This window comes from Harpia harpyja, chromosome 5, assembly GCF_026419915.1.
Source record: "Harpia harpyja isolate bHarHar1 chromosome 5, bHarHar1 primary haplotype, whole genome shotgun sequence".
Classification (NCBI taxonomy): Eukaryota; Metazoa; Chordata; class Aves; order Accipitriformes; family Accipitridae; genus Harpia; species Harpia harpyja.
The window spans coordinates 35394154-35408302 of NC_068944.1; the positions used below are offsets into that span (position 1 = coordinate 35394154).

A 14149-nucleotide genomic window follows, 5' to 3' on the forward strand; every position below is an offset into this window, starting at 1 on the left:
TAAGTACAATAATAGCTGAGTATCTTCCAGCAATGAGTCCTATTTTAATGCACATACATCGTGTGCTATTCATTTTGCCTTATTCTAGTCAGAAAGTACATATAATAGAACATGCTCATTTTAGTACAGAATTTTTAAGCCTAACATTCTACATTTGTCAAGAGAAATTTAAGAAAATTAAGAAAATTGAAAAAAATTAGGATTTTTGCAGGCATCATCATAACCCCTTCTTTTGGAGCATGAGACAGTCTTTACTATTAAAAAACCTTTACAAAATTACTTTAGGTACATTTAAATTAAGAATCAAGGCTCTGAACTTGATGCACATTTTCACGGAAGTCAGTATTGAAAAAACACAAAATACACCTCCATTAGGCTCGATTTCTGACACCAACCAACAGGATAACTTTGTACCAGTCAGAATTATTTAAATTCTGAAGACTTTATAGTCATGCACTAAGACCAGATCACAAGTCTACTAGCTTTACATGTAGACTCTTAATTTACTAGGCAAGGCATTATATGCCAATAACAAAGTGCACTGCTATTGTAGGGCACCCAAAATAAGAGAATATAGTGAAGTCAATAACTGCAAAAAACCTCCATAAGTTCCCTCTGATCTCTATAATCACCTCAGTATTTCAAGCACAGCTTCAGACACCTACCTGCAAACTAACCGCTGCCTAATTAAACCTCCATACAAGAAGAGTGATAAGCAGTTAAATGTATGTATCAACATAATGTTATTTGAATTTGTTGTAAATCCAGACAATCAACCAGATCCAAACACAAATGAACCAATCTTAAGTGAAAAGTTTAGTTTGAAGTACATAAGTTGCTTGCCCTAGTTGCTTTCCCCAAGTAAGGGTTTAAATAATTGCAAAGTTTTTTCCCAGTCTCATCACTGCCTTCTAGTAAGTCAGCAGTACCACCACAGCTGACATTACTGATGATTCGGAGGTTATGCAAACAAAGAGATGCTGAATACCTGTCCTTCTCTCCAATAATACAAAACATCAATCCATCAAGGCAACTTAGCCTGAGTGTTATTACTTGTTTGGAATCCTGAGGATTCAGCCTCATTTCTACCAAGCATACCTATCACCCCTTCCTCTTTATCAAGGAATATCATTATACTGTCTTACAGCAGACACGTACACGAACAATCATAAAGTTTTTTTTGTTGTTTGTTTTTAAATGAGAGCCAGCCACTGTTCAAAAGATATGCCAATAACATGCAGCCACCCAGCTCATTCACCATTACAGTTGTTCTCCTGTTTGACTTACACTTCATATACTTAGGTCTATTTTTTCACCTCATAATTGTGGGGGCAAGTTTCACCTTTAAGATACTTCTAAGACATCAAAACCACACACTTCTGATGATTGTGACACCACAACTGTAGGCATACATTTAAAAGAACATTTTTAGCAAGAACAAAGGCAGAAGGAGTGTGAAGTGCAAATGAGCATGTTTAACACCACCCCACAGCACACATTTAAAGAACGAAAGCATGCTTTGCATATTTGTACTACAATGCCCCATACTTACTGCACAGCCATCATACTGGTTTCCATTGTGGAGTCCATTCTCCCTTCAGCTGCAATGTCAGAAACCAATCTGTCTGTGTCAGTGGGAATATCAGCTGCGCAGGCTCCACAAGCTTCTGAAGCTGCTGCTGAGTAGGTAGGTGGAGAAAAATTACTACTTCTCAGTTTATTAACTTCTTCTTCAAGCTTTTTCTTCTCTTCAAGTAAGCGAGCTCGATCTTCAGAAAGCGTTTCAATCAAATCTATGACACAAGCAAATAAAAATTCTTTTAATAACAGCAGCACTAAGGATCAAAAACAATCTGTAGTGAATGGATTTATCCTATTAGAAAAGATGAATACTTCTTCAGAACTTTGCTTACCCTTATCTTTTTCTTGCTGTTGTGTAAGCATTTTTAATTTGTCACTAAGATCATTAATTATGTTTTCTTTTTTCATTTTCTCTCTTGCCAGAACAGTGTTAAAGTTGGTCTGAAAACAGAAAGAAGTATTACTGAAATAAGAAATGTACTGTATAAACGTAATGGAAACTACATCACTAGAACAAAAAGTACAAAAGATATCACGCATTTCAGTTTCCTACATTATAGTTAAACAAGGAATTAGATTTGTTTACATATTACTTTGGTGAAGAGATAACATGTTTGTACATTTTGTTTTGAGGTTTCTCTGTAACAATTTTTTTTTTTATCCCTCTGGTTCCCCCAAGCCCAATACACACATGTAGTATAAAGAAATCATCATTAAAAAACAGTAATTTGTAAGTTGCTGGGTTTTTTAAACATAATGCTTTATATTCCAGTTTATGTATGACAGTTGCATGTTTTATATTAAAAACAGTTACTTTAAGGATTAAAACGGTTATTAAGACAAAGATGCACTGCTGTCCTGGTTTCAGGTGGAATGAAGTTAATTTTCTTCTTAGTAGCTAGTATAGTGTTGTGTTTTGGATTTAGAATGAGAATAATGGTGATAACACACTGATATTTTAGTTGTTGCTAAGCAGTGTTTATAATAAGTCAAGGACTTTTCAGCTTTTCATATTGGGAAGGGACACAGGAAGGACAGCTGACCCAAACCAGCCAAAGGGGTATTCCATACCATATTACGTCATGCCCAGTATGTGAAATGGGGGGGAGCTGGCCTGGAGGCACTGTGGCTTGGGGATTGGCTAGGTATTGGCCAGCGGGTGGTGAGCAACTGTATTGTGCATCACTTGTTTTGTGTATTCTATTATTATTATTATTTTCCCTTCCTTTTCTATCCTATTAAACTGTCTTTATCTCAATCCACAACTTTTACTCCCCCCTCCCCCCACCCAATTCTCTCCCCCATCCCAGTGGGGTGGGGGGGAAGTGAGCAAGCAGCTGCGTGGTGCTTAGTTGGTGACTGGAGTTAAACCATGACAACTGCATCAAGAAATCCTTTCTTACTGTTTAAATGCAACAAAGCTGTAGATAATAGCTGTTACTATCAGAGATTTAATTTAAGAACTGAAGAGTCATCTACAAAATCTGAGAGATTCAAGATGTTTTGAAAGGAAAAAAGTGTGGATACAGACATAATTATTAATCCAGTGCAATATGATTTTGTATTGAGGTGTGCAGTACATAGTGTTTCTAAGTTTATTAAGTAAAATATAACATTTGCTTTTCAAATACTACCTGCCCAGGCTAATAAAGTTTAAAAACCATTAAGTAGCATTCCAAGTTAAGTAGTATTTCAAATAATTAATTTTGTGTTGTCCACAAATTTTGTGTTGTTAAACTATACTTAACCAGTATCTTTCCGGAGTTCAAGAGATTAATGGATAAAAATTTACAGCACTAGCTTAACAACTTAAGTAAAACAAGTCACAAAATAACAAAAATTGAATCTGGATTGCCCAGTTCACAGATATTTAAGGAGGCTTTTTTTTGATTGGTTGGGGTTTTTTTTCGTTTGGTTGGTTGGTTGGTTTTTGTTTTGGTTTGGTTTTTTTTAATGCTTAACTGTTGGAGTCCATTAACACATCATATGCTGGCTCCAGAAAATAGCACAAATTTAAAATGTGCAAGTGTTACACAGCAAAAAAACCCCCAACTCCATAACTTCAAAACAGCAAAAGAACACATAATTTTCATGGGAGCAAAAGTAATAAAAAAGAATCAGCTTTACCTGCTGTTCTGCAGTGAGCGATGTTCTGATGTTTTGCATTTCTTCATTCTTTCTTTTCTCTTGTTCTTCAAGTTGCTCTAAGAACTTCATTTTTTCTTCATGAAGCTTCTCTTGAAGTTCAGCAACCAAGCTTGACTCAGCAGATGATTCAGTGGGAGGACTTAAAAGAAAATGTTTAGGCTTTAAACTTGCAACATATAGAGTCCCAGAATACATGAAATAAGCAAACACACAAGAAGTCAGAACTTCTTTTTGAGATGTTTTTTCTGAAATATGAAATAAATACTGTATTCTAATTAAGTCATTACTAATCTTCAATTCTACTTTTTAATCCTGAGCTCTTATCAAATTCTTACTCCTGGGCATTCTGTTTTTTAGTGTACTACACTGGCTTTAATTTCAAAGTTTTTTTGAAGGGGGAAGTTTTTGTTTTCACTTTTCTAACATAACAGAAGTTGTGGAAAGCAGTAAGAAGAGGAACGATGATAGTCAACTCCCTGAAGATTCTTAGTATGTCAAAATGCAAAGCCTCCCGAGCTGTCAAGTAATTAAAGCAATTCAGCAATAAATCTGATGCTAAGGAATTCAGACATGAAACTTAAAACTCTGGGTTGCAGAATCTGGGGGATAGCAGTAAAGATCATAAAGAAAGAAAAGCATCAACAGTCATCAAGGCAGGAAGGATAACAACCTTAAACAGCTCTTGAAACAGGCAATGTTACATAGGCCAAATATTTTCCATCACTGAACCAAAAGCATTAACTACGCTCTTCTGTGTTTTGGCTTGAGTTATCAAGAACCACCACTGAAAAACATCGGGATAGAGAAATCCCTTTGTTGGGCAACATTTGTGAAAAACTGTATTATTTTAAATTTCTATTATTTATCTACACCAGAACAATCTTTGATATAAAGAAAATCCCCCCAGACCTAACTCTCCATCTACATACATATGTCAATGGTTTTCTCTAGTCAGAGTAGTCTGGAGGTATGGTCTCCTGATGTTAGGTAGGCTGTGCTGAAAGCAAAACATCATGTGCTAATATACTAACATTCACAAGCACAACTCCTAACACTAAAAATGCTCCAAGAATTCTTCTTGCTTCATAATGCAAAGCTGCTCTGTTAAGACTAGGGGCTACAGAACCTCAGAGACACCAGAAAGATTCAGCACGGAGAATATGAAAGAAAACCGAATTGCAGAGGAGGCAGGGAACCTAAACACCGATTGCTGCATACTAGATGGGCGTTTGGGCACCCATGAAGCGACCAGTTCCAGCCATTTCTAGAGTCTTTGCTTAACCACACGATCCAGCACACACTCACCTATCTCTGTTTCTGCCATCAATTCTCCCTATCAAGTTAAGGAACCACAGTATAAGTTTGTCTGAGAAGTGTAAAGAAGAGGTATGCCTGCACCTTACTTCAACAAGCAACAAAAATTCACTCATATTATTCCAGTTTATCTAAATGCCAAGTTAATAGATCAGCCGAAACCCAAAGCTGTTAGCTGCACTAAACCAAAGCAGGTATCACCTGCCTCTCAGATAGGCTGCCTGGACTACTGACTGTTTGCAAATGACAGCCAAATAAAGGATATTGTTATTCTGCAAAGGATGCTAGCACATTAACAGTTTTTAAACCTCATCACTGTATCAGGTATTGGGTTTACACATTTAATCTACAAAGGTCTCGACAACTATGGCAATAGTGACAATGCCTAACTTTTTTTAGTGTTTTCAAGACACCAAAAGCACATTTCTTCAGAGATTGGGGTTCCTTTGCAAGTAAACACTGTACTACTCTGCTCTAAGATGACAAATGATGCATTTAGCAACACTACCACTGTTCTATCACATGGGCATATACTGAAGATACAAACTATTATACAGTAGCTAAGCACTCAAAAAGCCCGTAAAAAGTGGTAAATAAAGCTCTGAAAGCCAACTGAAGTTCTCAGAGTGGCAAAACAACCTTTGACTTTCCAGAAATCAGAAGTAAAATAAGCAGAGAACAAAGCAAGTCATGAGACACTCAGGCAAATCTTTTTTTGTGCCACTGAGAAAGCATTTTCCTGATGGATTTAATTTCAATTTATTTCTAAATTAAGCCTAGCTATGAGAGAGAGCACGTGCTCTACAGAGAAGCTTCACTACTGATGGTAGTCTGATAGAAGTGGCTGGACAATACCACAGCTGGAAGACATCAAAGCTGTAATTCAGTTTTCAAAGCAGTGAGGATTCCTATTCTATTTTTAATATTCTTTAAAACGTCATCAATCTTTTTACTAACCAGCAAACTGCTTAACAACGGAAGTCATTACAGAAATTGTATTTTTCAGTTAATCTTGGCTAGTACATACTACATACATAGAAAGATTAAATAGGAGAGTAACAACTGCCTTGCAGTTTTATTATCTTTCCAAATCATGATGACACTAATTTCAGGCACATTATAACCAAAACACATTCATTTTCATATGTTGATAATGCATGGGTCACAAACATTTCTTTGTCACTTCTAAATTTTTTTTTTTAGTTTTCATGTAAATTCAAAAACTAAACTCCTGATACCAGTGCAACACTTGGGTCAAATTTAACAACTCATCTCCCTGTCCATGCCTTCTGGATGGCTAATGTAACATTGCTCTTGCAGAAAAGGACATTTATCTGACAAGCATATAGGCACATGCCAAATAAAAGTTGGTTTCTCCCATTACAAGTTAACTGCTAAACAATGACTGAGTAAGGATAACAAGTTGACTCAAATTATTGACATAGCTTGGGGTTTTAGAAACTCAAAAACTAAACAGCTAGACAGTGACTTTGAAATATTAAGACAGATGCACTTAACATATGTGCCCTCTGGAGTCAAAACACATCATGTCTTTATTCCTAGAGGGAAAAAAACTAACAGCAGATTAAAGGCATAAAGAGGAGCCTTAGGAGGCAATATATATTTTCAGGTCACACTGAAAATTAAATTACTTGACAGAACTCATAACAAACTACTAACACTTCTTTAGACTGAAACAGATAATATTTCTTTGAAATAAATTACTATATCTGTTTTATCCAGTTTGTATAAGAATACACACATCTGTGCTCAGAAGTTGTTCAAATGTAAGTGTAGATGGTGGATTTTTTAAAGTCTGATGACACAGCTACATCCTTTTCCTGTTGAGTCAAGTTTTTAAAACTTCTACAGTGCATTAATGCATATAAAAGGAAAAGAACATAAGAATTTATCTTTTTTCCTCCTCATTTCACCATATTTCATTAAGAGAATATTTTGTTCAATTAAGAGCAGTTCTTAATTTCATTATATCCCAATCTTAACTCAAAAAACGTAATATTATCTTGATGTATTTTTTCGTACACTGACATAAAAAACAGACACTGATACAACATCATTTAATGATGGATATGTTCATATCAAAATCCTGAGGTAATGGGACCGAAGTGAGTAATTCAAGTGAAGCAGGTATTCAGATTTCCCTTGCACTATGTAAGTGAATTGTGCACACGTGTTGGACACTCTGGATAACTTCCCCTCTCCTTCCTTTTTTTTAGGTGTTTTTTTTTTTTTTCTTTTTTAACATTACATTGATATTGAAAGTTGAATACAGACTTAAGTTAGCATTTATGTTCTGCAGTACTCGTCTGGCTTTTACGCCCATTCTGTCCATTTTATTGGTCTTTTCCCATTTCACATACTTGGTATATCATAATACCTCGAAAAAAATGCTCCATTTAGGTATTGTACAAACAAGATCTAGCCACTGCATTCCTTCACACTACAAGAACATAAATGACAAATTCTAGCATTTCAAAATAGAATACTGTTTCTAAGCAGTAGTCGCATAGAAAAATTTTACTATTTCCATTCCATAACACCATCATCTACTCTGCTGACAGGCATATTCCTTGAGAAGCTGGCGGCTCATGGCTTGGATAAGTGTACTCTTCGCTGGGTAAAAAACTGGCTAGATGGACGAGCCCAGAGGGTTGTGGTGAATGGGGTGAAATCCAGTTGGCAGCCGGTCACAAGTGGTGTTCCCCAGGGCTCAGTATTGGGGCCAGTTCTCTTTAATAACTTTATCAATGATCTGCACGAGGGGATCGAGTCCACCCTCAGTAAGTTTGTAGACGACAAGTTGGGAGGGAGTGTTGATCTGCTCGAGGGTAGGAAGGCTTTACAGAGGGATCTGGACAGGCTGGATCGATGCGCCGAGGCCAATTGTATGAGGTTCAACAAGGCCAAGTGCCGGGTCCTGCACTTGGGTCACAGCAACCCCATGCAGCGCTACAGGCTTGGGGAAGAGTGGCTGGAAAGCTGCCTGGTGGAAAAGGACCTGGGGGTGTTCGTTGACAGCTGACTAAATATGAGCTGGCAGTGTGCCCAGGTGGCCAAGAAGGCCAACGGCATCCTGGCCTGCATCAGAAATAGTGTGGCCAGCAGGAGCAGGGGAGTGATCATCCCCCTGTACTTGGCACTGGTGAGACCGCACCTGTGTTTGGTTTTGGGCCCCTCACTACAAGAAAGACATTGAGGTGCTAGAGCGTGTCCAGAGAAGGGCAACGAAGCTGATGAAGGGTCTAGAGAACAAGTCTAATGAGGAGCAGCTGAGGGAACTGGGGTTGTTTAGTCTGGAGAAAAGAAGGCTGAGGGGAGATCTTATCACTCTCTACAACTACCTGAAAGGAGGTTGTAGTGAGATGGGTGTCAGTCTCTTCTCCCAAGTAACAAGTGACAGGACAAGAGGAAACATCCTCAAGTTGTGCCAGCGGAGGCTTAGATTGGATATCAGGAAAAGTTTCTTTACTGAGAGGGTTGTCAGGTATTGGAACAGGCTGCCCAGGGAAGTGGTGAAGTCACCAACCCTGTAGGTATTAAAAAAGCACGTAGACAAGGTACTCCAGAAAATGGTTTAGTGGGCATGGTTGATGGTTGGACTCAATGATCTTAAAGGTCTTTTCCAACCTAAACGATTCTATGATTCTAAGATATTAGAAATCAGAAAGAGTAATTCTAGGCATTTCTGGCAAGGGAAGATATATTTTTCTTTTTAAAATGCAAAAACACTGCAGAAATTAATAATGAAAAACAATGATGTTAGGATGTTCTTTAAAATAATGTTGCCCATGTGTGTTTCATTATAAAGCTTAAACTGAAGACCCTGAAATACATAACCATGGCAGCTAAAGTCAATGCAAGTCCAGGTGGGCATGGGACAGTTCTCAGTAGGTCTTATACATATTCCCACACACTTTCATGCCACCATTAGCACCAACAAGCATGTATAGTTGCCAATAAAAGAAAGTTATCACCCTAAAAGCTAGCCACTGCATGCTCACACAGCGCTAATACCAGACCAAAGGATGGGAAAGGAGAGAGAGGCTGAGACCATCAAAATTGGATTTTCAAGCAACATGCTATTGTGGAAACACTTCTGCAATGTAACATTACAAGACTGAAATATAAAACCTTCATTGCTGTCTGGAAATGATATCGTGTAAGATATTTTACAATCTTTGAGATTAACTACAGACACAGGAATATCACTACCTATAAAATGGAAGTAACTTGAAACTTGAATATAGAAACCAACTCAGATAAAAGCTATTACAAATATACAGAAATTTTACTTAGTGCATAGTGCATCATGAATAAATATACCATAGTAATTACTTTAAAATACTTGGAAAACACAGTAACTTAAGTCTTACAGTACCTCCGATTTACTTGCATCTCAAGTTGTTGTATTTTTTCCAAAAGCCCTTTTTCAGCAGCTTCCCTCTGTAATTCAAAATCTTTACAAGCAGTTTGTACTGCATCCTCTTTTTCACAATTGAGCTTCTGAATGAGCAACTGCCTGTCTTGTTCTTGGTTAGATACTAACAGTTCTTTCTCTTCCTTAAGCTTATGGATAATAGCTTCATATTTTTCCTGCTGCTCACAGAGAGACAGTTTTTCTGTTTTTTCCTTTTCTAGGGCATTCACTTCCAACTCTAACTTACTTTGTAGTTCAGTTATTTGCTCTGAAAGTCTTTTTTCTGCCTCAGAAGTTTTTTGATGAAGAAGTGTTACTTTATTTAGTTCAGTTCTAAGCAAATTTGATTCTTCTTCATATCTGTCTATTAGCTCAGAAATGCACTGATCTTTCTCAATTGTCATCAGAGTCCTTAGTTCTGATAAGCCCACTTGATATTCATCACTGTTAATTTGTATTTTACTGTTTAATTTATCTATCTCCTTTTTTAAGCTTTCAGTTTCTTTATCAATCTGAGATTTTAAGGTCTCTTGTTGCTGGTTTCTGCTTTCTTCCAAAAGCAGCTTCATTTCATCAGTTTCTGCCTCTTTCAGGGCAAGTTCAACTTCTAATTTGCACCTCAAATCAGAAAGATCTGAAACCTTGAGTTGTAACTCTTCTACTTGTTGTTGTTTCTCTTGCACAACTACTGCATGGGATTCCTGCATTTGTTCAAGTCTATGCTGGTTCTCTTTTTTTAACTTATCTAAACAGTCCTTGTGCTCAGCTAGCACCTTCTCAAATTCCTGTAAATGCCTGGCTTGCAGTTTGTTTTCCAGTTCTTTTAAATGGCTTTGCTCTAAACTCTCGAGTTCTACCCTCAGGAGTTTTAGTTTTTCATTGTTTTCAACATGAAGTTTTTTCAAGTCTTCAAGTACTATCTCACGAGACTGCCTCAGTTCCTTAATTTCACAATTTTGTGTCTCCATTTGGCATTCCAATTCAAGTAATTTCTGGTCTTTTTCATTCTGAAGGCAAACTACAGCTTCTTTCTCATTTTTTACCATTGCAAATTCATCATTCTTATTCTGAAGAACTTCCTCAAGGCCTAATAAGTCACCTTTTAACTTTTTAATCTTCTTTTTATTTTCTTCACCATCCTCCAATAATTTATTAATTTTAGTTTCATATTCACTTTTCAAAGACTGTAATTCTTTTTGATGTTTATCTTTTAGTGTTTTTTCAAGTGAAAGTTTTACCTTCTCAATAGTATTTACTATTTCTAACGAAGTGCTTTTTAAAGAATTAGAGAAGTCACACTGTTCTCTTTGTACAAGTGTTCTAAAGAGGCAAAGATCTTCTTTTATACCTCTTAAATGTACCTTTGAGTCTTGGGCAATAACCCTACACTTCTCCATGCAAACATTGAGAGATGCATTTTCTACTGAAACATCCTTTACACAAGAATTTGTATCTTGCATGCGTCTACTGTCTATTGCATTGATAACTGAAGAATAAAGAGATTCCACCATCATTTCTGGACTTTGTGGATCACTTATTACATTAGGAGATACTGGATTTTCTTCTATTACAAATTCATTTACTGCTGACATAAAGTCAGATTCTGGACTTTCTGCTAATGAATCCAAGTCTAATGATCCTTGCTTAAGAGCTTGCTCCAAGTTCGGATGGGCAATAGTTTCAAAATCAAATGTATGAGCATCAATGCTGTCTGGAGACAATTCTTCTAACGGAGCTGGGGGACACACAGAAGGACACAGGGGACCCTGAAGACTGAGTGATGGAGGAGTTCTTGAAGAGGTAGCAATTGCAGTTCCTGTTGTACTTTCCATCCTTGGTGTGGTAGCAGATTGTGGCGATGCTTGACTATTGGAGGCCTACAAGTTATAAAATAAGAAACAAACACTTAATGAAGTGATAGGCAAAACTATTACTATTTTAAATTGAATAAAAATTACCAGGCAGAACAAGAACTTAAAAAGTCAGCCTTATTATCCGTAACACTCAAAAATACACACAACTAAATTTTAAGTAAAACTTGCAGAAATTCAGAGAGATTTTCCAGTAAGTTTCAAAAAAGCACCATTTGTAAAAACATAAATATTAAATGTTCATCTATCCAAAAGTCCTACACAGAACGCATATAATTGTATTTGAAAGGGCTGAAATGTAAGTTTGGATGATACAAAAACCTGAAGTAACCAGTCAGAAATAAGCTTTGTTTTCTAACAGCCTATTGATTTCAGTTTTCCTAATAATTTTGTCACTAAAATATCTTTATTTTATGTTGCTAATACTGCTACTAAAAATCAGTGTAGTCCAGTCACTATTAATACACTAAAACTAAGGTTTACAAAAAGCCTTAATACAAAAAAACCTGTTGCCTACTAACGTATCAAAAACATGCATGAGAATTGTTCTGCTTGTGAGAGTGTAGAAGTAGTACAGTATAATGAAGGGCACACTGTGATTAAAAGCAACATTCTGACTTTTCAGAATGCAAGATATCACAGCCTGAGTGGACTTCCTGCTCTATCCCCTCCCCCCAGCCATTGCTCCCAATTTCTGTCATTTTGCCTCTAGACCTTGGATACCACCAAACCTGATTCTGTAGCACCAGATCCTTCAATATTCAGCTGAAAAGCTAATGGTTAGAATAACCACCCATAATCATCCATGAGTAACAGCAGCTGGTAAGCCAATACAAAGATTAAGTAAAGCTTCTCCACCTTCACAAAACTGTTCCCAAGTAACTCTGATCAATTCCAGTGCTTCTGATTCTTAAAAAGCTAAAAACTTACCTTCAAATCAATTTTCCAATTAATTGTGATTAGATAACATGTTTAAATCTCATTATCATCAGTTTTTGTTCATTACTATATGAATTATAAAGCAAGATCAAGTTCCAGTGCATACTTTGCTGAAAAGTGTAAATTCATGCACAGTGTTTGAAAACCAAATCTTTGCCATTTCAAAGACATCATACTTTTCTATACTGCCATGGAATATATACTTTAAGTGAATTCAGCTGAAGTTTGATTTATCACAGCTATAATAGTTGTAACTGCAGGCCACATTACATGCACTTATTTCTATTCACCTGAAATTCATTAAAGCACCATTTTGACATGCTTTAAAAAAAATAATCAACTTCAGCAAGGCCTTAGAAACCGTGCAAACAGCCTGTGTTCTGTGATTTTCAAGCTTTTTGTATGTGACTAAAACTCAATTTAACTTACAGTATGATGTATCTAGAAGATTACATTTCAGTTATAGATTTTCTTATCTTTGCTATTTAATAGATGTAACATAAATACAAACTAAAATAAATATAAAATAAAAAATAAAATAAATTTACTGCTTGTAAGCTTTGTTTGACAGAATAAGTGAAGTGTGTATTAAAGTCCTCTTCCTTTACTATCTTTAAATCTATTAGAACTAGGAACAAATGGTCAATCTGTAGTATCTTATACTATTAACTGTTAAATACAACAGGGAATATAGAAGCCCTAATGCCAACAATAATATCATCTGCAGATTCTTAGAACAAAAATATAAGCCTTAAGCTTCAGCAAGTGCAGAACACATCCCAGTGGAAGTCAAAAATCAATGTACAGCCTCAGTATTCACCAAGGATGCATTACTGAACAATTTTGCAGTAAGATGGGTAGTGAAGCAATTTTTCCTAAGAAAATTACAGTGAAATACATCCAGTTAAAATACATAAGGAGACTATCCGTGACATGTAGGATGAAGAGGTATGAGCAGGATCATCAGGATCACAAACTGGAAGAGACAAGTTTTTTGAAAGGACTGCTGTTCTGAAAAAATCTCAGATGCATTGTCTGTAACCCCATAGCCTAACCATTACCTTGCTTTTCCATCCTTCACCCTTGAAGGACTTGTTTGATCTTATTCATCGGAGGAATGTGACCATCTTGAAAAGAAACTATTCCTAAAGACTCATTGGAATATTTGCAGTAAAAGATTCCCATAAGATGTTAATTCTCAAAGTGCTGGAGATCTTTCAGAATAGTGCTCTTCTCCAAAAAGCCAACACTGCCTGCAGCTGATAATCCTGATGCTGCTGCTTGTGCCTCTTTTCCAAACCATCCACATTGTCTCCATGCATTTAAATCATGTGTCTGGTGTTCTTTAGTACGTTAGTTTTTATTGGAGAAACTTTTGCTGTCCATTCAATGGAGCTACTTGACTGGCAACAGTTAGTGGAGCTGGGCAATAAATGGTCAGCAACAGAACTCAAAAACCCCGCCCAAAACCGGAAGTAACATATATGAGACTGCTGATGTATAAATAGCCAATTTTTGTCTTCTCAATCTTTTACAAATGCCTGGTACCCAAAAAGGGACCCTACTCTTCTCTGTACCATGTACCATGTAAACATTCTCTTAAGGGAGGTGCAGTGTGACTAACTGAATTCTGAAATTTCCAGCTCTGACACTCATCTATTTAGCAGAGCTGCATTTACACCTCACTTCCATTAGCCACTGCATCTATATGAAAGTAAATCATACAATGATTTGAAATCCAGTGATGAAAACCCACTGTAAAAAAAGTTATATTCATTATATACAAAATATTGTCTTTATCAAAAATGAACACAGAACATGAGACAAAAAAACTTAAAGGGAAATGCTCCTTTTGTTT

The 14149-nt window shown here is 36.4% G+C and overlaps 1 protein-coding gene across 5 annotated transcripts in view; it reads right to left on the bottom strand.

Moving 5' to 3' along the window:
* RB1CC1 (RB1 inducible coiled-coil 1) overlaps nucleotides 1–14149 on the bottom strand; it is an 83237-nt gene that overhangs the window by 13942 nt on the left and 55146 nt on the right. For all 5 annotated transcript variants that reach the window (XM_052788643.1, XM_052788642.1, XM_052788644.1 and 2 more), the window contains 4 exons: nucleotides 9443–11358; nucleotides 3709–3868; nucleotides 1914–2022; nucleotides 1553–1793 (listed from right to left, as the gene is read on the bottom strand). In XM_052788643.1, coding sequence (XP_052644603.1) covers nucleotides 1553–1793; nucleotides 1914–2022; nucleotides 3709–3868; nucleotides 9443–11358 — 2426 coding nt within the window. The remainder of the gene's footprint in view (nucleotides 1–1552; nucleotides 1794–1913; nucleotides 2023–3708; nucleotides 3869–9442; nucleotides 11359–14149) is intronic.